Source organism: Dicentrarchus labrax, unplaced genomic scaffold (genome assembly GCF_905237075.1).
Source record: "Dicentrarchus labrax unplaced genomic scaffold, dlabrax2021, whole genome shotgun sequence".
Lineage (NCBI taxonomy): Eukaryota > Metazoa > Chordata > Actinopteri > Moronidae > Dicentrarchus > Dicentrarchus labrax.
Genome location: NW_026136721.1, coordinates 10,706,530 through 10,733,477, shown reverse-complemented (window position 1 = coordinate 10,733,477; position 26,948 = coordinate 10,706,530). Strand labels below are relative to the sequence as shown.

Genomic DNA, 26,948 nt, shown 5'->3' with positions numbered 1-26,948 from the left:
ATCTGGTACATGCTAAATGGGACATGGCTGCTCTGTCAAAATGACACTTTAAGACGTTTAACTGTTTACATGACATTGTAACATTATAAAGCCTCATATGTCACAACACAATAGTAAAAATTCTTTACTTTCCTTACTTGTATGTCAAGGGGCTGAAGCAGTGTACGCAGGTCTGCACTGGTGCTACTTCGCTCTGTACATTTTGAGCAGGCTCGGGACATATTTGTCCAGTCCATCAAAGAAAGAGTTCAGTCGAAACCAGTCGCATAAACTCTGCACTGATCTGTAAGGACAAAAACAATTATGAGTCGTATCAGTGGTTTCCTTACAACATAAAATACATTGAGAGCAAAGAGGTCAGCTTTGGCTCTCACAGGCCAAAAACTCAAATCTAGCAAATCCTGATTAGTTTAACTTTTAATATTTTCTGAAAGCATGATGTTTCTAACAACAAAAAATTGTAATGGTTTCTCTTTACTGTGGGTGTGATTCAAGACTACTTCCTCCTCCTGGTATAGCATATAATGTGTATGTATGTTTCCTGTGGAGACATCGCAAAGGTATGATGACAGACGTAATAAAAATAAACCCGCCTGTCGGGGCACACTTCTACATTCATCACTTTCCACTGGCTTATGTAGCAGGATGTGGGATGAAATCAAAAAGAGTGAGACATCATCTTTCTAGTGTATCTCATTTGTCTTTAGCACTGATACTGGACAACTGAATAAGCTTAATGATTTGGACATAAATTGTGTACTGTAAACTCATTCAACCATACCAGGCTGAAAATAAATGATGTGCACTGTCTAGCTATAACATGGCTCATGACTTACGTGCAAAAAATAATTGTCTGTTCTTAAAATCATACACTATGGAAGCCCTAAGAAGTCATGCAGTCAAACATTTTATTTTCTTCGTTTTCTTGTGATTAGGAATTAATTTCATTTGTTTTCTCGAGATAACGGGATAATTGTCCAGCGATCTTGGGATAATAAGACTTTGCTTTTCTGGTGTTATACTTTGCTGCTTGGCTGCCAGACTTTGAAACACTGTAGCCTTTTATTTAAGTGTGTATTGCAACATACTGTACATTTCTTTCTAACTGAACTCCTACTGCTAACCTGCTCTGTTGCTTCGCCATACACACACATTCACTCCACAGTCTCAGGCCTATTATATCTGATTTGTTATCTCGAGATCTCAAATTAATTATCTTGTTATTTTAGGAAAACAAAGTCAAATGTATGAATGCATGACTGCTTACGGCTTCCGTAACACACTCAGATATGATGCACAAAATCCATAGTTGAGCTACTGTTATTACTACTGTTCATGTTACTAACTACAGCAACTAAAAATTACACACATTCTGAAGTTCACCGTAAAAAATCTTATGTTACTAAAAACAGCTGCTGCCAGGTTTAATTTGACAATCTAGTGTAACATTTATCTAATTTATCTATCTAACAATACTTAACCAAGCATTAAACAAGCATTTTGATAATACAAGCAGGCTAAAAGTGTGTTCTTACCTTGATCCTCCTCCTCCTGATCCGAAAAGTACGTTTATTGTGGCACATGGAGGTGTATAGCCCTTGTTGGCTGTGTGGGGTTGCATATGCACTTTTGCAGGGGCCACACGTACATAAGTTGAGTCAACTAAGAAATGTATGTTGCCTGAACAACTCTGATTGAACTGATTAGTTGGGCGCAGAAAAACTTGATATTTCAAGTACACTACACATTTTAATTGAACTGATTAAAGGAAATGAGCTGAGGCAACTAAAACCTCATATCCTTTTTTACAGTGCAGAGAGAGATGACGTAGAAGGAAGGCAGAAACTGAGTCAACAGTGGAGTTAAATGACACAGAGGTCATCTCGTCTCAAATTTTTTGGTTTAGTTTAATATAGTGGTTTTGTACAATATTTCATCCATTGCATTATACTTTTATTATGTTTATTCTTTGGCAATTATGCTGTGTTCTCTTCACATCTCTGTTTTCTTTATTATGGTGAAAGGATTTACACTTTAGCTGATTTTACAAATCAGGCTTTTCCCAATTAGCCTTCTTTAAGAAACACGTTTATGATGTTTTGGCAGAAAAGCTCAGTTTAAAGTGTTGAGGCTGAAATGCCTTGCTCATACTCAGAGTAACACATAACTCAAAGGAACATTGACTTTGACAAGCTTTACATTACACATCCAATTTAACTGTTTAAATGACATTATATAAACTTACAAAAAACAAATAGTTGTGAGATCTTCAGATACGATATAAAAACAAAAGCAACACCAAAACATATTTTTCACTTTGATTTATACAAAAATATTATATCATTCTTACTAATTATAAGATGTTTCTGATATATGCAGCAAAACTAAATGCAGCCTTTACACATTTGTATTTAAATCTTAAATCAATCAGCTGCCCAGTATGTCTTGTGGTAGCTTTTAAAATGTAAGTCTTAGGTCATAACTGCAACAAGATTTCTGATTTAGGTTTTAGTGACAGAGACTTCAGATGAGTACTGATACTCAGTCCTTCTTCTTTGGGACCAAAGACTATTATTTTAGTACAGATAAGTACATTTGGGGTCATCATAATTATGATAAAGAATGTTTTTTACTAAACTTTAGTTGACTTAAGTGGAACAGTAATTGCTCCCTGAGGAACTCCACCCATTCACTCAGATTTGTGCTGATTTTAACTACAAGGTTTATTGTATAAAGCCTTTCATGGCCCCTGAGGGAACTGCATGAAATCTAATATACTGCCTCAAGTGATCGAGGCAGTGACGGTTGGGGCTGAAGACTACAAGTTTGAAAATTAAAAAAATGCTGTGGTTTTAGGAAGAAGTGGGCTTACTAGATCGAGGCTTCCGTGTAACTAGCATGTAACACACCCAAATCTCGGCAACCCCTTTGTCAGTGGTCGACTTGCATTGTGGGTGATATCAATCAATAGTTAACAGATTGTACATAAAACTGCTTTAAGCAGAACAGTTTGTATGGCTAACATAAAGAAAAAAAAAAGACGGATGTAACTCAAGCATTCAGAGCAACATGTGCATACCATGCTGCAAGTCCACAATTTGCATGCATTTTGTCCCTGGTTTGGTCTGCTAGCTTAAAAAAAAATATAGTTCTCTTTGGCTTTTTGACTTGTCACAAGTCACCTACTGTGGCTTCCCATCATTTGCATTGTAGCAGAAAAGTGCGAATGTGAGGGGGTCACTGAGAGCCAGAGTTAGACAGACCAGCAAGCCAATACATAAGGCTGAGAGTGACTGGAAGCTGCACAGACTGGGAAGGTGAATCTCTTTGACACTCAGTCCTTTGCAGCCCTTTGACATTCAGTGTTAACAATATTTCCGAGCCATTAGGATGAGTCATTTCAGCAGTTTAACCAGCAAGTTGCTGGTTACAGTTCCAGCAACGAGGATGCAGATCATGATAAGTAACGTCAGGCCACGCCGTAAAAGCAGCTGCTTTACTGACAGAACATCTCCCACTGTAGTGGTAGTGGACTGTAGTGGACTGTGGCCTGAATCATGCACTCGCAGGTCTGCGTCATCCTCCTCAGCATTCACAGAGCTGGAAAGAGTAGTACTGACCTGGCCCTGGCTCCGGCTCCGATTCGAGTCTAGAGGTTTGAATTTGAGAAGGAATGTCTACTATTAACACAAAACCGTCATGCAAGACTTAAAGCAGGGATGTTTCACATAATCATAGAGAATGTGGAAAGTGAAGGAAGTGCCTGAACTTACCAGTGTGTTCCAGCTCAACCATTTCTTTTTCTTTTGTGATTTGGACTCCTGCTCTCACAAGGGCCTGATCAGGGACATTAAGAACAGTTGCTGATAGGTGTTTTAACTTCAGATACATCTTAAGACAACAGGATTTAGCTACCCACCTCTTTAGCAGTCTTTTTCCAATCAAGTTTGCACAAAATTGTGATAAAAACAATCGCCTGCAATGACACACAAATGGTAAGTCCCATCCACAGTCCTACACAGAAATGGGAGAAGAGTTTTAATGTCTTTTCTTAATGTAAGTTGACAAGGAGGGGGGCACAAGACATGGTAATGCATTTTATGAGTTTGGTCTTACCTACAATCCCCATGTTGGCTGCAAACATCAGGGACACACCAATGGGGAAGCCAATGAAGTAAAATCCGACCAGGTTACACAGAGCACCAATCAACTGTTTTCCTGCTCCTCTGAGAACACCTGCAGCCACGCCCTGATCATATCAAATACAGATTGGGTCAAATCACATCTTATGCCAAAATGTATTAAAACTCTTTATGGATTACATGCATGGAAAAGTTGACTGTGCATTGCTTCTCACCGCAGTGGCATCACCAACATGCATGAAACCAAATATGAGCATGACATCAGCAACTCTCTGAATAATGTCTCTAAAAAAGATGCAAACAGAGATTCTTGTTAGATAAAAAAATGTATACTGACTATCACACCTGAAATATAACATTAAAATACTAAGAGATTGCTGAAACTAAAATTGCATGTGAATAAGATGTTGTAATCATCGACTTTGTCTTTAATCAGCAGAGCGTATATGGTGCTCAGATTCAGGATCTAGTTGGCAGACTGGCGGAAAATGGGATGAGCAGCTTTCATCATAGTGTGAAGTTTACATACAAAAGTCTAGATGACATTTAAAAAATTTCTGTCAGTGCAAGGAAGTGAAGGATACTGTGTCACAGACTTTACTCACTGCTCTGAGGTGAAAATGTATCCAATAACTCCTCTGGCGATGCCGAGACTAGCTCCAACAACACATGCAACAATGACTGTTTGGGAACAATAACAAAAGAATTGAACTGTTGAAATTTCAAAGAGAAAGAAAGAGTGACCACAAGAGCCTGTGTTTCAGATACTACTGTATTTCTATTTATAGGGTTAAAAGGTGATTTTTTTATGTTTATGTGACACTTGGTCCAATATATCAAATATTTTCTAAATATAATAGTTCATATATCACTGGCCCAAGTAAAATGTGTGTTCTCGTTACTTTGATGACTTTCTGTAGTTCTAATGCCGGCAACTTGCATTGATTCTTACATGCACACACAATGGGGACTTTGCAAGATAGCTTGGCCTGCTCTGTGTTTCCTGCACCAAGAGCATTCCCGACCCGGACACTGGCAGCAACAGAGAATCCTAGTGGGAACTGTGAAAGAAAGAAAATTACTTAATGATATCGATTATTTTTGCATAAATACACTATTTTAGGTGATATTTGAAACAAATATCTACATTAAAGGAACATTAACTAAATCCTCCAGCCAGCCCCTCTAAAACTCACTAGTTAACACGTTATAACTTGTTTGTTTAATCTGCACAAAAACCAAAGTGTAATTTAGCATTTTTCATATTTATTACAGCTGTTATAGTCATCTAAAGATTGACTGTTATAGTACACTAACAATTAAGCTCTAACACATAATTATGATGATGCAAGAGTCACATGACCCCCAACTCCAGAGGAGTGTAAAGTGTAAAAATAACATGTTGTGGTTTTATGGGGGGTCATGTTCATATGTTTGTGTAACCTTTTATGAGCCAAAATTGAGATTATTATTTTCTCCGTTCCTTTTTCTGTGCTGTAGCATTACATTTAACAATTATATTGCATGGATATTTGCCCCTGGCCTTTTCATGACTGTCAAACTGCTGCATCAGAATCATCTTTATTGGCCAAGTATGTGTAAAAACACAAGGAATTTGACTCTGAATGTATAAGTTGTCCTCAGTCTACTTACACAAAGAACAAATTACAGGAAGATACAAATAGACATTCAGCTATAGTTGGGTCAAACTAAACATAGAATGACCATTAAAATGCAATTATACTGTCACAAAAGATTTTTAAACCCATGTTTAAACTTGAAGGAAGGAAAACCTATTTTCTTTATCTGCTTCTGACTATCAGCTATGGGTCCTGCATTAACACAGAGTTTTCTGTCAAAATGTAACGGTTATTTCACATGCATTTCTGAGTTTTTCCAATTGGTTTAAAGTGGGCGCAGTTGGACAAAGCTGATCACACATATTTCTGTGCACTAATCAGAATCCAAATCTGATGCCAGTTGGTGGGTTGTTTGTTGCATATTTTTTTAAATATTGCAGTTCATCCCAAAAGAAAAGTGATGATTGTTTCATGGGAGCAATAACCAACACACTATTAGCATGTCTAATTGCAAGAGGAGTTACCATATATGCTACAATGCACAGCTGGTATGCTATGGACTGAGCTCCCAGCTCAACCTCACTTATCAATCCAGCCAGGAATCCTCCTATTTCAAATATCCACCATGACAGACAAATCATGAGCATGCTGGGAATGGCCAGTTTGACAAAGGGACCCCACTCCTGCAGACAGTCGAGTGACCAACCTGTGGGTCAAATGTGTGTAAGGTAAATTTATCAAAAAATGACACACTGGAATGCTTATAAAAAATAATATTACTGCACTGTAAGAGATAGGAATGATGAATCATGATTATAAAGTATTGGACAGTACAACAGAATTATTGTAGCTGAGTTTAGAATGAAAAAACATTTAAACATCAAACTCATGTCATGGTCAAAATCGGGCAAAAAAAACTCACCTCCCCATGTGGCCTTGTGCAGACCCTTCCAGCAGATGTAAACATATAGGAACAAAGCCAGCAAATACTGTGAGATCACATTGGCTACAGCTGATCCACTTCAGTAGTATCGGGGAGAACCAGCAGGTTTTAGAACCAGAGTAGAAAAAAAAGAAGATATAACTATTTTGTTTAGAAATATCAACATTTAGGATATTACATATTTATTACAGCTGTTATAATCATCTAAACATTGACTGTTATAGTACACTAACAATTAAGCTCTAACACATAATGTTTCCTGCACCAAGAGCATTCCCGACCCGGACACTGGCAGCAACAGAGAATCCTAGTGGGAACTGTGAAAGAAAATTACTTAATGATATAGATTATTTATAAATAATAAACAAATATCTACATTAAAGGGACAGGGAAATCCACCAACCAGCCCCTCTAAAACTCACTAATTAACACGTTCTAACTCGTTCCTTTAATCTGTACAAAAACCAAAGTGTAATTTAGCATTTTTCATATTTTTTACAGCTGTTATAATCATCAGCACAGTGATAATGCTTGTCTGAAAGATCTAAAGATTGACTGTTATAGTACACTAACAATTAAGCTCTAACAAATAATTATGATGATGCAAAACTTACGCGACCCCCAACTCCAGAGGATAAAGGAGGATGTAGTTGATGAGTGCATTGAAGACATTTCCAATGCCTCCAGTTAAGACCTGAGGCCACATAATTCCCTGTAAACCACAGCAGAACCTATTGTTAGTCTTAATGTTAGTTGTAATAACTGTGCTTCAGCCAATATTTAACATCTGTAGCTTTGCACCTGATTTTGAAGATACTTCCCTTGCAACTGGTACATAAAAGCTGCCTGCAGAAGGAAAACAGACACAAGTGAAATTTCAGCAGTGTTAATTTGGCACAGCAAAGGAGCCAATCTGATCTTGAGAGTAATGATTAAGTAAAATTTGACTAAAATATTCATCAGAATCAGATAGTCAATAAGTTATCACAATCTGTCGAATGTAGAGCCAGGATATAAGACAACATACAGTGATAGAATAAAGATTAGTTTCTTATAAGTTTGGCTAACCCTTAAATAGTTAGTGGTGTATCATGTGCCATTGTTGCAGATTATTGAACAGGACTGCTTTAAGGTAAAATTGGAGCAGTGTGCTAAAATACATTGATTTGTAAGGTATTTGCTTCACAGGATTAACCAAAAACAGACCCATTTGGTTAATGTAGAAATTACAGTAATTGTCCGATATTATTTCTCATTAGTTTGATCATGCGATCTCTATAAACCCAATCAGAAGAGCCGTTGAGCTGACGCATTCATTTCATTCCACAGGAAAGTTATTCAATCTTTGACACAAATAGATTTACTTTGGTGGGCAGCCTGGTATATTAATGGTCAGGGACTTGATGTCGTATTTTGCAGAGAAACAGAGAGAGAGAGAAAGAGACGTTATTTGGTGGAGGTATTACAAGCACAGAGCAGGTAAATCAACAGTTTTAAATATGCGTCGCCCATTAACTCCTCACAAAATATGTGATCCGTGTATGGTATGTTGTAACTGTTTGATTTCAGCACTAGAGTGACAGCAGGGGATATTAAGAAGTGACTTTTTTTAGTTTACAACATCATAATACAGAAATAACAAAACTTAAATTCTCCTTAGTGAAGCAATGCAGTTTAGCTCCCAGCAATTGTTCAAGCAATGCAGTTTAGCTTTCAGCTGACACTGTTGTGCACTCTTTTTCAACTATTCATACTCAACTTTTATCTACTCAATCATACTTTAAGCTAGAAAGTCCATTTAAACTTTATTGAGCAAGCTGGGCAAAGCCTACATTTCCAAGTACACTTGGATCAACTCCTTGCTAGTATTTTGTCAGTAAGATCACTATTGCAAAGCCCGATCTTAGTACACCCCATTATGACCTTACACAGCTAGTCATGCACAGGACTTTGAGATTTTGGAAAATGTCATGAAACCCTTCTGTCAGTACCCAATGTCCAGTTGGTTAATAAATTGTCCAGACGTTATAACTTAAATTAACTGACAAATTAACAATTTTTAACTGTGGACTATACATGTGCACTTTCAGGATCTCACATTAAGTGAAACTGTGCGACCAAATGTATGTACTGTATGTTTGTAGGTACCACTGGAGCTCTGTGTCTCAAACAGTTGCACCTTTCCTCCAAACACTTCTTGTAACTGTAACCTGATTAGGGATGGGACGATACATAATGTTATTGCTATAAAAGACACCAAAATAAATTTTATGTTTTGAATTTCCATTATCGTGATAATTGTGAATATCCTCACATGGCTTGACTTGAAAAAGCTGTTTAGCTCTCCAGCATAAAATCTACTGCTTTCCTGATTTCTTTTGAACAAGGGGACAAACAGGAGCCAACATCTTTACAGTCATTCCAAAATCCTAAGCCTGTCACCATGGCTAAAGGCTCGGCTTGCCGTTTTATCCCCCCCAAAAAAGATTCTAAAATAAAGAAGGAGATGAGCTGTCCTGTCTGTGATGCAATAAACATGTGTTGTTTTTTTTAACAAAATGTAAGGTGCCAGTATGTTTTAGTTCTATTTCAAAAGTAATAAGCATATTTACATGATTATCATGATAATATTGTATACTGCAACTGCAACACGGGACTGCTTTGTCAATGTACACATGTGTTGATGTGATCTTGCAAATAGTTTGATTACACACAATGACCGGCAACATGCACATGCAATGGGTTCCCCATTCAGCAAACTCAGTTTGTGTAATGTGACGTAACTGCAGATGTCCTTTTCCATTCTTACGGTTCCAGCTGCTGTGAAGCCAGCGAGTTTAAGGTAGTCATGAAGGAAAACTCACCGGCAGAGCAGGCATGAAGATCTTCACATACAGCTGGGAGAGACTTCATGACAAAAAGACAAACAATGTGTATGTGAAAAACATGTAGAACTGATCCTGTATATAATGGATCTGTAACATATGAAGTTATTGGTAAATAGTAGAGGTTTCTGTACAGCAGGCTAAAATCCCCACATGTGATTAAGACGAGTCAGTACTGCTGCTTCTGATCTAGCCGTTAGCAACGCAGTCACTGACTCCATCCTCAACTCCTATGTACACTCCATCTCTATATAAAAATACACCACTGGGACTGACCTGGCCACCTCTGGGCTCTGTTTCACAGCGAGCAGGAGGGGTTCAGTGTTGATGAGGATGGCCCAGCAGGGGAAACAGGCCAGCAGCAGAATCAGAATCCCCCTCTGGAGAATCACACCAACACGCTTCAAGTTACCGCTCCCATACGTCTGCATGAAAGAGGCAGATAAATAAGTGGAGTTAAACAACACTGATCACACTACTAAGCAAAGGTGTGAATAGGCCAAGAAAACAAACTTGATACAAAAGCTCATTGTTGAGCTGCTTTTAAGGGGAAAGAACACCCTTCGGTGAGGACACTACCTGAGATATGAGGGTATCACACGTTGATGACAAACCAGTGCCAATGGAAATACCAGTGACATTAACCACCTGCAACTGACCACAACATTATCAATCAATACAAATTCAAAGGTATGATTTTATATGGAAAAACCAGCAAACAGGCTGGGATGCCAGTATAAACACAGGCATGGCTCCAAAGCATTTCTCCTCACCGCAGCTGCTAAAGATACTCCTGCAAGTTCTGTTTTCCCCAGGTGACCACAGAACACCATGCTGACGACACCGATCATGAAGACCATCAACTGGGAAATGACCTGGAAGTAATAGAAAATAAATAAAATGTTTAGTTGAAACATAAGTTGTCAATGAAACTTCAAATCACACTGTGTGAACGCCTGTGGCAGATCTCATCTTATACACAATTAACATGCAGTTGTTAGATGTTAGTTTGAAGGTGGTAAAGCTAAATGGTACTACTTTTAATACCTTTACTGCTATATACCATAAATCATGAGGATTGGTGATTATGTGATGCATTGAGGGCTTCTTGGATTCATTTGCAGACGTAGGAAACACCACTACTATCCTAGCATCTGGACTTCTGATAGAAAAGTCAGAATAGACCGTTTGTTGATGTTTTGTGTAACTTCAGGTGCTTTGCAAACTATTTTTCATATATACGTATGCCTGTTTCAGAAAAAAACTCCCAAGTTTTCTAAAGCTTTAAACACTGCTAGTGTTCCTTTAAATACCTTGTTTGACAAAAGGTACAAGGTTCTCCTTACATAGTGGGTGAATTCTGGTCTGTAATATCTGACTATAATATCATTATAAAAAAGGAAAAAAATAACTCAACATTTCCATACGAGACATTCAGTTGGTTGGTACATACACCGATCAGTCACAACATTATGAGCACTGACAGGTGAAGGGAATAACACTGATTATCTGGTTATCATGGCTCCTGTCAGTGGGTGGGCTATATCAGGCAGCAAGTGAACATTTTGTCCTCAAAGTTGATGTGTTAGAAACAGTAAAAATGGGCAGTGTGAGGATCAGAGCGACTTTGACAAGGGCCACATTGCGATGGCTAGACGACTGGGTCAGCATCTCCAGAACTGCAGCTCTTGTGGGGTGTTCCCGGTCTGCAGAGGTCAGTACCTATCTAAAGGGGTCCAAGGAAGGAAAAGAACCAGAGACAGGGTCATGGGGGGCCGAGGCTCATTGATGTACATGGGGAGTGAAGGCTGGCCCGTGTGGTCCGATCCAACAGACGAGTTACTGTAGCTCAAACTGCTGAAACAGTTAATGCTGGTTCTGATAGAAAGGGGTCAGAACACACAGTGGATCACATATTATTGGTATGGGACTGGACCACCAGGGGGCCCAGGGGGTCAGGATGTTCTGGCTGATCAGTGTATATGATTTAACAATGTGACAGTAAGCTACAAAAAACGTGCCTAAGGAAAAAAATCAGTTTGAAATGAAATCCTGATGTATGTAATCTAACTTTAGGATATATAAATAAGTTAAGATGCTGTTCATGCACAACAGATATATTGTAGATGTCGTTGTTTCCAAACGCAGAGCCTATATTACCTGATGTTAACACATGGCTCTCTAAGATGAGGGTTACAAATGTGTGTTAGTATTGTTATTCACACAATTTGGGCTAGAAGTACAGAGCTCAATTCATTATCAGTGTGGAGGGGAGCAGTGCCAGTCTGCCTGTTGTGCTCTACTTTTTGATTACTTTGTTATACACTGTTTAAAATATTTTTTGCACACCACATTCCTTTATTGCATATTTTACATAGTGTAGCTATATATTCTCATCTTTATAATATTTTTATGTTATTATACTTTATTGTATTTTTACTCTTCTCTACTTTTTGCCCTACATTCCCCTGTGCTGTTTAAACTTTCTCCCTACGGCGGATCAATAAGGGATATAATAAGCCCTGCACAATATGAAATCTTACCACCGGTCCCGCTAGTTTGAGGAGTTGGACTATCTCATTCCGGTAGTCTAACGGGATACAGCCTCGGATGCGCTTCTTCAGGCCAGAGCGGCAGCCGGAGCCGTGAACAGAAGGAGCCGGTTGAGCGGCTGTCAGGACTCCGACCCCCCCCTCAGTGTCTGTAGTTGCTGGAGCAGCAGGGCCGTCCATACCCGCAACAGACGCGCGTTAAATGTACCGTCCGGCTGAGCTGTGGAGCCGCTCTGCGCTCTCACGCCTCCGATAGACCCCGTCCGCAGTCACGGGACATGTCTCACCAATGTCCGCCCAGTGTGTGTGCCAGCGGGGTGGACGCTGTGCTGTCCTCACAAATAGACTCGCGCTTTCTGACCGAAACGGGTTGTGATCATGTGACGGATCTGACGTAGGTTGGGCCTTATATGTTATAATGTGATTCTGATAACAGAGCACGTGCCGGATGTTATATAACAACTCTAATGGTGATGCTATATGCGGTCTTGTTCGGTAATCAGCGGTGTTGATATACAACCATGCTTTACAGCGATCAGCACGCTACTGCCGTTCCTCATGGTTGTGGCCACGTCACGCTGACGGGCGACGGCTACATCACGAGACCAACGCGGTCCTGGCTCAACTTCCTTACTCACTGGATCATGTTCCTTGTGCCAGTTTTAAAGCCCCCCCCCCCACTCAGACATGTTTCTCTTCTTGTTCTTCTTTCACTGTGCAGAAGGCTGTATGTGCAGTTTGACCATGGAGGGATGATTTCACATTCATCTGCTGAAAGTGGAAAGTTTCTCTGTGCTCATTGAACATCTGATTGTAAGAGGCAGGGCCTACCAGCATGATTTGTGACATCACAAATAGTTTGGAAACCAGTCCTGGTCCAGTATGCAACTATCTAGTGGTGAAGTTGCAGATTGCTACTAACTGAACACCGCTCGTGTCTTTATTTGACGACCTGGGAATGGCCTGTGGAGCGTGCAGGAGAAACTTCAGTGGCTGCAAAACTCACAAAAACATGAAAGGCCCTATCTACAGTCAGTTTGTCCGTTCTGGGCTACTGTAAAAAATGGTGGTTCAACATGGCTGCGTCCATAGATGAGGACCCGCTCTCTCTGTAGATAAAAACGTCTCATTCTAAGGTAACTGAAAATATAAATGGTTCTTGTGAAGACTAAGTGAGGGGAAACGTAATTCACTTTCTTGGTATTTACTGTTGTTTTTGCAGAACACACTGAGAATACTCTCATAGTTAGACTGCTTCCATTTCAGCAGACGCAGGAAATGTTAAGTTATGCAATACATTGCCTGTACATGCAAACAGGTGTATAATGTGTCTCTCTTTGTCTCTCAAGCTCTTTGTTGGTGAGCAGTGGCACCTTACAGTAAGGTTCTGGGTTCATAAGCTATCTGTGAGTTTGCACACTCTCTCTGTTAAACACACAGAAGGTAGTCAAAGCAATCTCAAGGTCATATTTAGAAGCTGTTCTGGAGCTTTCAGTCATATCACATGATCTTCGTTCGCAGGTGGAATGTACCCAGTTCATACTGTAGATTGTTTGAATGAACAATGCTCTGGGAGAGACACTGACAGTATAAAGTATCATTGCCCTCTAGTGGTAAAATAATTTAATGCAATTTAAGAAAAAATGTAAAGAATGTATTTATAGTATAGCATAGTAAGAGTGTAGAGAATGATGTATGAGAAATGTGATGTGATGGATGTTTTAATGACTGACCATGACCTACAGTCTGACTGTGTTCATAATGGACCATCCATAAAAAGGTTGTCATTTCATAGAAAAAGAGAGTAAAGAAGTGTAGCAAATCAGCGTGTAAATTGCTATTTCTTAATTCTTTTTTTGACTCACATTGCAGAAATAGAAGAATTTGAACAGTTGAATAAATTAACAATTAAAGTTTCAGTAAAAATAGGCCTCTCTGTAAACAGTGTACTAATCTATTTTTGGTTTCGCAAAACCACTTTTTAAAATTCTCGTTAATAACATACTTTTCCCCCCAGTGGTTCTGGAAACTACACCTTCTGGTTGTGCTGTGGAATAAAGTGATAGTAAATGAACCTGTCCTTGAGGCTGTTTTGCTGACTGAGCAAAGAAGGCACACGTGAGAGCAATAAAGAAATCATAAAGCGGTAATCTTGACATTGTTTTTAATGGTGGGAGTTGAGCATTACAAAGCAAGAGCAGACATCATCATTCAGTCATTCACAGATAAAATCCCTGATGAAACAACAATGCATTTTATGGCTTATGACAGCATGCTTTGTGAGCACAGATGATGATTTTTAAAAAAGTTTTCCATCATTTGTTTGGGGCAATTTTCTCAAGGAGATCAAGGTAAAGGTAAATCAGTTCTTCTCTGCTGCAAATTGGGAATAAAATACAGGAAATGATATTCTGTTGCAACCACCAGGGAACCAAACAGGACAAGTTAACAAATAAAGTGTTTCGATTGCCATTATAAATATATATAGAAACACTGTTTGCAATAAATTGTGTTCCCAGTACTGCAGTGGTGAAATTATTTCTGATAACTTTAATTTCTCCAGTGAACATGCAGTTCCAGTGTGCATCAGTCCTTTTTATTTTAAGAAACATTCCAAGTGAAAATGCTGTAATACAACAGCTTATCCACAATAATAAGCTTTGCGTTAATCAGTGTTGTACATGATTTTGTGACGAATGTGTTGAGTTCAAATGAAAGGCTGTCAACCAATGATTGGGTCAGTTGTTCTCTGAGACCCTCCCACTCGATACGTCAATCAGAAGCTGAAAATGCACATACAGATAGCAAACATGCCACATACTGTAATCCTGCACTGCTTGGGCTATCTGTGTCTGTTTTCAGTCACTGATTTATAACTATTTGTGGTTATACTGGGAAGTCTGTAGTAATAATGCACTTAGTGTAAGGGACATGGTAGTCTACTTCCTACTTGACTGTCCCCAGAGCTCAGAGGTGTGCAGGTTTTTATGATCATGAAAAGCTTGCAGAATGCAGGAAACTTAAAGTTGCTAGAATTCTCATAAAACTATGTATAATACTAAAAACATCTATTGGGAAGTGACCCTAAGTCTGCTGTAGAATGGAGATTCCTGTTCTTAATGGACAGTTTAGTACTAAATATAAAAACTTAATAAATGTATGGAAAAGACCGGTGGTTGACAGCCACATCACCATGCACTGGAGGTGTTTCAACTGGAGGTGGTGAAAGAGTGTTAACAAATAAATTAGAGAAAAGCTAGCAAATGTATTACATTGCCATAAATCATACCAAATGTCTGTGCAAAATGACAACAAATTGAATGTGCAGAGGACTCATCCAAACAGTTTCATAAAGTCACGTAATGCGCATACATCAGCATTCTGCTACTAGATTTATAAAATGGCAAACACAGCTTCAGGCTTGATTTCTATGATTTGGTGAAATAATTTCTCACTCTAGTTTTTGGTTTTGTAAACAGTAACATTCAAAGAAGTCCTCACTGACAGCCTGGGCAATGTAAAGATATGTAAGTATCAGTAAACTGCAGTGTTTCTTATCTCCACATGGTCAGTCAGTCAAAGGCCTGTGTATGATCGGAATCAAATACTGATTCACTCTGTGTATTTGAGGTTGTGTGCTTATGTATGTGTGTGTAAAAGGCCCACTACTCTCACACACCACTACTCCTCTGTTTAAAGCTTTGCCTGTAAACATTTCCAAATGTCTTCCTTCTTGTCTTTACATTCCTTACTTGCTCATTGTAGTAACTCACTAATTCAATAAATTAATACATAAATAAACATAATAGATAACATAAAATACATTCAAGTATAGCAGTTCCTCAATACTGGAATGCAAGCAGATTCTGCTTTTGCAGCTTGCACCACTCTACAGTCTGGTTGTTGGCTGACTGTTTGGTTTGTGGGCTACAGTACGTGCACAGCATATAGTCAGTAACCACATGCACTCAACGATCTCAATCTGGCTCTATGATGTTGAGAGTTTCTGTGATCATTTGAGGTGTCATGGAGCTCAGTGACACAGTGTGTCACTGAGCTCTCTACTGCACATCCTAAACATGACTGTCCTGGGTCACACTCTGCTCACATCTGCAGTAGCTGTGGGCTCACTGGTGACCTCATGTATCTGAGGTTACATGCCACAGGTTGCTTGAAGGTCATTTCAAAGACTTCAGAGGTTGTGATCCGCTCATAGTGCAGTGAGGGTGCGGAACAGCTGAGTGAGGCAGAAGACAGAGGCGGTGAGCGCGGTGCACTGTTTGGCTAACAGCTTGGTGCTCAGGTCCTGGCAGCTGCGCTTGCTGCTGGCTCGCTCCGCTGCTAGACAGAAGTCCCTGAATGAGCGGGCCACATCTGCCAGACCTGCAACTGCCTCGGCGTTCCTGCGGTCACACCTATCGCAACCAGAGAACCAGAGGCATATACCTGCCAACTCCACAAGGGTCCGGAAACTGTCAGCCAGGGAGAGAAGCATTTCCTCTGGGCTCTGTCCAATTCCCACCACCTTCTGGCAGCCTGACATCAGCCGCCGGGCCTCTATTTGGAGCACCCGCTTGTTCTCTGTAAAGTGGGCAGGGCAGGTGTCCCTCAGATGGCGACCTCCATGGCCTGCCACAGATTTGTCTGCACCACTACTTTCCAGGATGGAAAGGAGCTGGTCCACATCTACACGGAGTACTTGGAAACCTGTTGGGGGTTCTGGGTAGCACTGTTGGCCTAGTCGACTGATGGTGTCCTTGTGCGTTTGAGACAGGAAACGGTCAGAGGCATCGGACAGTGGTGAGAGGAGAGGGCTGAGCTCAGAGGTAGAGGAGGAGAAAAGGATGGAGCGTGGAAAAGAGGGAGAGTGGGTGGAGGATGTGGAGAGAAAGGAGGGAACAGGTGGAGAGGTCATGATAGGAAGACCTGCTCCAGAAGTCTGAGTCACACCACTGCTCTGTGTGCGGCAGGAGAACTCGTAGACAGTCAGCTCTTCATCAAAGCTGTCCCCGCCGCTGAAGCAGTTGGTGTAGACCGCTGGGCACCCACAAGCATCCAGTGGCATCTGCACCCCTTCCATAACTGACTCACATCCAGATGCTAGCACAGAACTGCAGCCAAACTCAGACTTCAAAGGCGGGGTAGTCCCCACCTCGGCTTGGGTCTTTGTCTGGGATGGATCCTCACAGATGGTAAACACCCTGCAGCCTGAAGAAAGTGTATTTGGAGAGTCTGAATTCTGCCCTGTAGGCTTACAAAGACCCATCAAAGGCCTGTCACTACTGGCTCGTCTTCCTTTCTGTGACTGACTATGAAAAGGGACTCCCGGCCCATTTAGATTCTGTGTTGTCACCACTATTGGAGGGGGGATAGAAGGTGAAGCATCTTTTACAGGGCCAGGAGTGTCCATCTTTAGGCCCGAAGTGTCTCTTTGGAGGCTGTTCACGATTGAGACTGGAGGCTCGGTTATCGGTCCTGGTGTGTTCTTGATAAGTCCAGTGCACAGAAGCTGATTTTGGGCTTGGGGTTTGGGCTCAGTCTGGACAGGGAATGAAGAGCTTACTTCCTTCGCCTCTGGAACAAAGTGAAAACTCTTCTCTGAGGTTGTTTCCATAATAAACTCCCCATCCACCTCTGATCCTGTAACCGTTGCATCCGAATCATCTGACTCCACTGATTCTGCAGTGGTGACCATGTCAAAGTCTATTGTTTGCGTGACGTCATGAACATCTGTGACGGTGATCTCAACGTTGTCCCTACGGTTGTCCTCAGCAGGACTCTGAGCTACATTCCCTACCCCAGCTTGGTTGAGGGTTTCCTGGGATCTCGATAAATACATGGGTAGCTTTTGAATCTTCCCCCTCAGTGTGGAGGCAGACAAGCGGCCCATAATGCTAGGGGAACAGGTCTGGAAGAGGAAGTGAGTTGAAGAGAGAGGCTCTTTGGAGAGATTGTGGATCGTGGCTGTGATAGCTTTTGCTACGCTAGGACTAGCTAAACTATCCTTAGCTTCAACACTTGGCGTGGTGGAATCACTTCTGGGTTTGTTTACATTATGATTCGAACATGAAGCACTTTCATGTGTAACCTCGCTTTTCAATCTAGTACCTGAATTAAATGTAGGAGATGTGACACTTGTTGCGGCTCCAAGCTTTGCAGTGATGGAGTTAATAGCACGAGTATAATCAGAGTTGACTGTGTTGGAAAGAGACTTAATAGTCATTTGAGAATCCCCTTTACCTGCTGTAGCTGAATTAGCACTGAGGCTATGCTTTTTAGCTACAGTCCAGTCATCTTTCTTGTCACTTGCATTAGAATTTAAGGAATTACACACCTCATCATCATCATCGAAAACACTGTCCGAATTGGTGTTGTCAGTAACTTCATCACTAGCAGTCATAGTAGAACTAACAATACCGATGGCTTCTTCCTCATGAACACAGGTGGTGACTTCTAAACATAATTGTGCTTTGATAGTGTGATTTCGTTGGCAAAGTGGCGTCTCCTCAGAATTAGATAAAGCCATTTTGGTTGAGGTTCCCGTGTTTTTGCTTCCCTCTTCTTCCCTCACCAAACAGTCACTTTGGGATTTGTGAACAACTGGTGTTGGAGGAAGAGGGGATGAAGGTGGAGGGGGTGGTGGTGAGTATGATGGAGGGTTTAAATTTTCACGCACACCTTCAAACATATGTTCCTCTGCATATGAATTTTGCTCTAGGGCAATCAGATAGGCTCCCAGAAGGCCATTGCTGCTCTTTTTATTCACATCTATCAAACATGTAGGCAGTGTGTTGGCATCTGGCTGCCTTTCAGCGCCTATGAGTGGTCTCTCTGAACTGGATGAGGACCCTCTCACGTCCTCTTTCTTCTCTTCTTTCCCCTTACCTTCTCCCTCGGTGATTTCTGGCAAAAACATATGACTAGTGAACGGCCCATTTCCCGACACACCTGTTGTCTCCTCCTTCTCTCCATCCTCTTTGTCCTCATCCATCTCCTCCTGTCCCTCCCCTTCCTCCTTTCCATCACCCCTCCGATCAGCACACTCCTTCCCATCAGGATCCACCCGGCAGCGGACAACGGTGATGGTAGGAGATGCTGCCTTCACCAGATCTGTGACTGATTTGGATTCCATTGCATCAGGTTCCATTTCCATTTCTTGCTTCCTGGACATGGAGGGGGCCTGTGGGTCTCTAGTCTGCTCATGAGGCCCAAAACCACGAGGAGAGCCCGGTCCATCCGAGCGGGGTTTGGACAGGATGGGTTTTGACTCGAGCTGAGACGGTTCCCCTTCAGAGTGAGCCAGGGAGGAGACAGTAGGACTGGGATTCTGGGTTTGCTCTGAAGGTTCAGGATCTGAACTCAGCATCTGTGCATCATTGGCTTCTGCCAAAAGGTTCTTATGAAGCCTACTAGAGACCAGGTCCTGTCTTGATTCTGGATCTGGCTCCGGATATGACACCCTAGAAGTGTAATCAGTTTCCATGTACGAACGGCGCTTACGGGATCTTTTTCTGAGCTGGAACAATGTTTCTCTTCCTCCTCCTTCCTCGTCTCCTCCTTTTCTGTCTTCCTCTTTTCCATCTTTGTCTGCATCATTTACAGAGACTCTGATGTCACTGAGACTGAGTGTGCTGAGGAAATCCAGTTTCATCTCTGTGCAAATATCTGTAAGATAGTAAACAAGGCTCAGACCAGAATGTATAGCAAAATGATTTTTGATTAGTACACAGAGGCAGGGAGCAGACATACTGTAGGTAATCCAAATGAACTCAGTGACAAATGAACCTCCAGTTTTGTATCACTGTATTTTTGCTTGAAGGTTTTTGTCAGAGGGGGCCGGCAGGGTAGCTGCAATTAAAACATTTTTTTTGTGATTTCATGGACTAGTTTATTTATCTAACAGTGAGTTGTATGTCACTATGAGTACCAAGGGTGTTGTTTCCACTGGGGATGGGAGAGACAGCTTTTCCAAATCTTATTTTTGTATCACTAAAATCTCTCTAACCACTTTCCTCTCACTGCCCACTTGCCAAAATCCATATTAGAGAGGGGATTATGAAAAACTTATTACGCTCTAGCAATTAAGCTTTACAAGCAGAAGTGACTCATTTAGACACTTTCTTTGCCCTTGGCTTCACTTGTGAGGCTATATAATATAGCCACTACTCCTACTATACTACTATAAGATATATGTCCTTTTGTTCTTTTTTGTTCTTTAGTAAGAAGTCACATGCCAAAAAGGTTGGGAACAACTATTTAGTATAAAAAGTAGTTGGGTAACTATCTGTCAAATACAGTACATTAAATGGAGTTAAGATCACAATATTTTCTTTTGAAATGCAGTGGAGTAGAAGTATAGAAGTGAAGGTAGAAGAAGTGGCAAAAATTGGAAGGATCCCAAAATTATACATAAGCACAGTACTTAGTAGAATATGCTCTTAGTTACTTTCCAGTTCTGAACTAATAAATATATACACAGTCAAGTGTAATGGATGAAATGGATAAATATTTTATGGGAGGAGAGCCAGACTGTACTGAGCTGTAAAGGCTCTATAGTGTGCATCAATGTTACAGTAGGTGTGGTCAGAAGTGCCGTGTACTACATTCCCGGCATGTGTATCACACTGCTGTATGAATGTTGTATCCCTTTTGGACAGTATAAACATTAACCACTAGATGACAGCAAAAGCAGCCTGTACTTGCACCACTGTACAGGGTTTGAAAATGACAGAAATGCATGTGAGCACAATGAAAACCACATCACCTCTTGGCTTGGCTCCCGAGGTTGGGTCTTCAGGTGACGTGAAGCGATCTCTGGCGTCAAAGAACTCCTCATCAGAGCTGCTGTCTCCAAAGCCAGGCGGTGGCTGAAGGATGGGGATAGGCTCCAAGTCAACCGCTTTAGTCGGATCTCCCTCCACCTCCTCCCAATTTTCTCCCTCTTTATGTTGGAGTGGGCGGGGGAGGCTGCGAGCGCTGTCAGGGGTGATGTTGGAGCAGAGTTTGTAGTAGCAGCGAGCGTCGCTTTGGTCAAAGTTAAACACAAACTCCATGTGGGAGGAGGGGGAGGACAGGGAAGGGGACAGTGGATGTTCTTTAAAACTACCCTCCCCGCTCACACTTCCACCTTCACCCGCTCTTCTCACCAACTCATCCATTTCTTTCAACATCTTCCTCCTCCTCCTCCTCAGCTCTTCTTCTTCGTCCTCATCATCGCTGGCCTCCGGAGGGCTTGGCAGGAAGTCCACAAGGCGGGATAGCTCAGCAAAACACAAGGAGCTGTCATCAGAGCAAGGGTTACCTGAACATTTTTGGATGTGGTGAAAGCTGGGAGAGGGCGAGACGGGTGCGAGAAGTTGGGGATCGGCTCCATCGCCTGACCTTCTGTAGCCCCCTCCTCCTCTGTCTTGAGTTGCGAGGTGGAGGGGATGGGAGTGAGCTGGTGGAGGGGCGAGGAGGTGCGGCTGAACGCGCCTATGAGAGTAGGGATGAAGCTGAAGGGGAGAGTGGATATGGGCATGAGTGTGTGATGGAGCATTGGGGTCAATGGAGGAAGAAGAACATGAAATTAAGTCATCTTCCTCCAAAGCATCAAGAGAGTCGCTGGAGGGGCTGGTGAGGACCCGAGAGTCAGACTGACAAGAATCTGATGCTTCTGACACAGATGGCAGCTCCTCTGCTGCTCGCACCTCTTCACCACCTATTCTACCTTCTTGTCCCACTTTTTCCCCCAAATCATTGTTTGTTATCTCGATCTGTATTTGCTGTCCATTCTGATGGCTCTCAGTCTCTTCCTTGTGCTGTATATCTTCATTCTTACTCTCTCTATTCTTATCTAGTGGAGACTTTTCCTTTTCGGTGTCAGCATCTTTTTCTTCCTTTTGCCTTTTATCCCCCCAAGGTTTATCTCCCTTTTCTTTTCCATCTTTGTTTCTCTTTCTGTCTCTGTCTTTTCTTTTTCTTCCGTCTGGGTCTGATGAGGATCTGACACGAGGGCAGGGCTTCTCATCATGAGACACCTGGGCGACCAGCGGTTCCATGTCCAAGTCTGAGGAGTTGTCTGAGTCGCTGCCACACCGTGACACATAACCTGTGAACATACACCAACACAAAAACAAACAGTTTTTCATTATTTAGGACATAATGGTGCATGACTTTATGGATGTATGAATCTTTTGGGCTATGAATGTGTTTCTGCACCTTCCTCAGCAGACACTCTGTGCTTCTTGGAGTCATCTATCCAGGGAAAGATGTTGAGGTTGGGGTCAACAAACACTCGACAGTACCCTGCTATTAGGCAGGACATATCTTTGGCTGCCACTGACTCCAACAGCAATGTGATGGGCTTAGTATGAGAAAGGAGACAAGATGATATGGGATGAGCCAGGGAAAGCAAGGGAGTGACATCTGTTTTTTTTCACTTTTTGGGGGGCTGTATGACTTTATTGGACAGAACAGCTCAAGAGAGACAGGAAAGTGGGCAGAGAAAGAGGGGACGACATGCAGCAAAGGGCCGCAGGCTGGAGTCAAACCCGGGCCGGTGTGTCAAGGACTTAGTACATGGTAAGATCATTTTAGCAGTGGAAAAAACAATGAGCGTACAGTAACCCGGTTCAAATTCAAAAGGGTCCTAATACTGTTGAAAAAGCAGTTCTATTTCTTTTCATGCTGAAATCTGCATATTGTATACAGGAGGGGGTACACAAAATAATGTAAACAGGTCAGGGAATTTTAAAGTAATTAATCACCTTTGAAAACACACCTACAATGGGGGGGGGGCACGGTAAGTTCAATGCTAATTAGCAGTGTTCCTAAGCTATTAAAGAGGTCTGGCAGTCAGCAGTTTGATTCGGGACCTTCCAGATCTCAACAGTGGCTAAATCTCCTGTGTCCAAACTGCTGGTGCTTCAAAAGAATTTGCAAAATTACGTAACCCTATTAAATATGTAAAAGGGCACTGTCTCAAAAAATAATCACAACACATGGTACATACAGACAAACTGCACCAACAAAGGGTGAACAAATAATGCTAATTGGTACGCAACCTAATATAACCCACCTTTGTAGCAGTGTTTGTAATGCTGATTGAGTTACTTCAAAGTAAAAGTGCTTTTTGACGTGGTTTCCAGTATTTTGTCTGTGCTAGATGTGTGATGGTGTGTGTGTATATTCCTGCTCTTACCTTGATGTCCTGCAGGTATATTTTGACCAGGCTGACCTTGTCAGATTCAGGCAGCAGCTCGATGCGTGTAATGCTGGTGAACTCTGTGAGGGTGGACAGGATGCTCAGTTTGTGGTTGACCACCTGACTCACCCCGTAGCGTGCCCCCACCAACAGGGTCACCATGGACTCCCTGTCCTGGAGCTGAAGGGTGGGGGAGCAGGGGAGGCAGACAGAGGAGGAGAAATTGAGTAGAAGAGAATGAGAAGAAGAAATTAATGTACATATACAGTAAGCAGTCTGAACCCTACCATCATGGTGGCACTGAAGGATTTCCCTCCAAATGACTTGAGATCACTCAGCTCCTCCAGGTAGTTGATCCGTGCCTGATCGACTGACAGGCCCTTCTGCTTGGGGTCGTGCTGTGATTGGCTCTTCTTCATGTGGTAGGCAATGGCCTTCCTCAGATCTTTCTCTCGCATGTTCCTCAACAAGGTGGATGACACAAAGTTCTCTATGCCCCATGTCTTCCTGGAGAAACACAGAAACACAGACTGAGAGGGTCTGTTTTTGTGTACAAGACTGCTGAACTGTATCTAGGAATATCAATGGAATAGCATCCCCTTGATCCCTATGAAATCTTGAAATGCATCTTTGATGCTCACCCAAGAGGCTTAGTGGTACAAGACTGCAATGGCACAATACAACAATACTTTACTAGTGGAGTAAATAAATGTGTTAATTATAGTTGAATTTAGTGGTTATTAATATAATTTAAAATGAGTGCGTGTGTCTCACGTGATAATCTTCAAGTTGGTCTTTGGTGACTGTCCACAGCTCGCCAATCTCTCCTGGATGTGCAGCGCAGCAAGTCGCAGGGCGGTGTTACATCTCATCTCTATTGCGAAACGCTCCTGCAGCACATCATTCACCCCCTAACACACACAGTTACAGTACACATAGTGAAAAAATGACAAATTTGTAAAAATGTCAACAATTTTATGTTGTGTACACATTTCAGGACTATCCATGGTTTGTAAACTACTGTTACGTCTCGTTTACAGTGTTTCCTTTTTTGCTATTCAACTGAGCACAAATATCCATAACAACAGGAGGAAATTTAAAAGTAAGAACTTACTGTAACTTTCCTTCATAATGGTGAGCCAACAAGTCAGCAACTCATGCAACATGAATTTACATTTCAGGTTTTACTTGTTGAGTGACAAAATCATTGAATAAAGGAACCACAGGGCAGAAATAAAACTATGGTGAGATGTGATGAAAAACTGCACTTTAAAACAAGCTGACCTTTCAGTCTGCTGATTTACATCATGCAGAAATGTGTCAACAGCAGCACTAACTGGACTGGTTATAACACTTTGATTAGATCGTAGATAGTTGATTAGATCAATTTTCTACCCCTACCACACAATACATAGAAAACTGCTGTAGCCTGGAGTTTATCTGTGGGTTAGAGGTTCATCAATCTACCTGCAGGTAGAGGTATACAAAGGCAGTGGGATCATCCTGAAGTAGCGTCTGGAGGTTTTTGGGCATGAAACAAACACGGAACAGACATCTGTAGTCATGGGCCTCTTTCTTCTGGACCACCTGAAGACACACACACACACACACACACACACACACACACACACACACACACACACACACACACACACACACACACACACACACACACACTTTGCTTGAATTATATATTTTATAATTCAGGTAAAATATTAAGTACTGTCAAAGATCTAACCCACTTCCAAAGGGAGCTGTAGTGTAGACTACTGAGGAGACATGTAGAATAACTGTGCATACCTGCTGTATCCTCTCCTCATCATGTAGCAGCAGTAGTTTAGTAATGCTGTGCTGCTGCTCAAGCACCAGGGAGAAGTGTTCAATACGGCTCAGAGAAAGCTTTTCCTTCAGTGTCATCACAATGTCCTGATGCAAGGAGAAAATTACATCTTGAGAGACAATATTTTCTAACATCAGGAAACATAAATGCTGACGTGAGCTGAGCTGAGGTCCGTAGGTCTCAATGAAACAAGTTCAGAAAGGTTGGCAAATCTAGGAAGCTCAAGTACAGTATGTCTAATATTGATAAACCTGAAAGAGTGCATTACATTAGTTGTGGCTTTTAAAGTAGACTATACATTCAATCCAATATCACTTTAGTTACAATATATGGTTATGTTTAAATATGAAGCTTAGTGCAGGCTTGGCATTACATCACATTAATTCACATTTATAGCATGAAAATTGGCTTCATGAATCACAGGGAATACTTCCATTACATAAGCACACCCTGAACCTCAGTGTCAACTCTGAACCCCCAAAACTCCACTACAGTTGTTAAGTATCCAGTATGAAGGCGAAATGAACTTGGTAATAAATAGGAATTGATATCAATATGGTGGACTGTATCATTGCATAGTACCTTGACTGTGGTGCTGGGTTCAAATTTAAAGGCCTTGGTCTGTCCGTTCTCCAGATACACCTTCAGAACATTAGGCAGGAAGAGCAGCGAGTTGCCCTGCAAAGCAGACATGGGGTCAGGCGAAGGGTCAGGTTTACAAACCAATGTAAAGACATTAAGACAGATGTAATATGTTTGCTTTTCTTCTTCTGGTTAGAACTATAGATGCTGCATTTTGTACAATTTAGGAGGCTGTAACATTAATCTAAATGTGAGGAAATGAAAGCATGTATAATGGGTTCAGTGTCTCTGCAATTTAGAAATGAACAGATTGTAGCAATATTCCTTAAATGATAAAAGCAAGATTGGCAGACCTTAAGAATATGGATTTGAAATGAAGGTTGAATTCAAATAACACACTTAGTTTTTGTTTTGTTTTTAATGGGAAACAGACCAAGTCAGGACTGTAATTAAAAGAGTGCCATTCAAATCTCAAATGATGGGAAATTGAAATATGACATTTCTGTTTGTTAATACATTAATTTGAGGAACTTCACAGTTTTCTCATCGCTCTGCACAGATCTGATGTTTCCATCTGCTGCCATTGTAGTCGCTTCAGTGGAACGGAAGCCTAAGTGGATGTTTAAGTCACATGCACATCATGATTTATTCGTTTCCATTGCACTTACATTTCACATTTTTATTTTTATTGATACCTCAGCCAAACATAAAGACATAATGACAAGTCTGTTTTATTGGAATATATCTGAGGACATTTCACAAGCACTTCTGCTTTTGCACCCAAAAAATACTGTAATTTTGAATTACTGGGCAGCCAAATTAACAGTTAAATAGCTTTACATATTACAACATGCTCACAGTAGGAAAGAGAAAGATTATCCTCATCTCATTTTAAGCTCACAGAATGTTGCTTCCCATCATATCCTCTGGCCTGTTTCTGTCTGCCCAACTTGTTCACTGTGGTGAGTCATCTTTCTCTGCCTCATCCCTGTTCTCTTATCATTTTAGAAAGTGTTTTTATGTATTGACACTGTGATGTAATGCAACATTGATGTCTGTATGTTTTGAAGTTCAAATGGAGAGCTTTCAAATTTTAGACAACCCCTCCCATGTCACCCTCCCATCTTCTATTTCTCTTGTTTCCTCTCCCTTTTAACGATGGCTAAAACAACCCCCCCCCCCATCTACCTCTCTCCTTAATCTGATGCTCATTGTCCTCATTGTGACATTAGGACTGGA

General features: G+C 41.4%; 2 protein-coding genes across 4 annotated transcripts in view; both read right to left on the bottom strand.

The window, feature by feature from the left end:
• Positions 1-1,888: 1,888 nt before the first annotated feature.
• LOC127355297 (multidrug and toxin extrusion protein 1-like) lies at positions 1,889-12,654 on the bottom strand. 3 transcript variants are annotated; one of them, XM_051386035.1, is made up of 16 exons: positions 12,094-12,654; positions 10,324-10,425; positions 10,130-10,204; positions 9,827-9,975; positions 9,530-9,572; positions 7,467-7,511; positions 7,280-7,377; positions 6,645-6,742; positions 6,247-6,428; positions 5,095-5,203; positions 4,748-4,823; positions 4,358-4,427; positions 4,117-4,249; positions 3,920-4,014; positions 3,774-3,837; positions 1,889-3,649 (listed from the first exon to the last, which is right to left on the bottom strand). In XM_051386035.1, the coding sequence occupies exons 1-16, from the start codon at positions 12,280-12,282 to the stop codon at positions 3,396-3,398; spliced, it is 1,782 nt and encodes a 593-aa protein (XP_051241995.1). In that variant the 5' UTR covers positions 12,283-12,654; the 3' UTR covers positions 1,889-3,395. The 3 variants fall into 3 exon arrangements, with proteins under 3 accessions (XP_051241995.1, XP_051241996.1, XP_051241997.1); XM_051386036.1 differs by having other exon boundaries at positions 10,130-10,198; positions 12,094-12,653; XM_051386037.1 differs by lacking the exon at positions 10,130-10,204.
• A 1,595-nt stretch (positions 12,655-14,249) lies between these two features.
• The window catches only part of LOC127355294 (FERM and PDZ domain-containing protein 1), a 38,667-nt gene continuing 25,968 nt past the window's right edge, over positions 14,250-26,948 (bottom strand). Inside the window, exons 8-16 of the mRNA XM_051386023.1 lie at positions 25,710-25,805; positions 25,088-25,213; positions 24,755-24,874; positions 24,062-24,198; positions 23,575-23,794; positions 23,285-23,467; positions 22,303-22,447; positions 20,867-22,192; positions 14,250-19,767 (exon numbers count right to left, since the gene is read on the bottom strand). Of these exons, the coding sequence (XP_051241983.1) occupies positions 16,313-19,767; positions 20,867-22,192; positions 22,303-22,447; positions 23,285-23,467; positions 23,575-23,794; positions 24,062-24,198; positions 24,755-24,874; positions 25,088-25,213; positions 25,710-25,805 (5,808 nt within the window). The 3' untranslated portion in view covers positions 14,250-16,312. The remainder of the gene's footprint in view (positions 19,768-20,866; positions 22,193-22,302; positions 22,448-23,284; positions 23,468-23,574; positions 23,795-24,061; positions 24,199-24,754; positions 24,875-25,087; positions 25,214-25,709; positions 25,806-26,948) is intronic.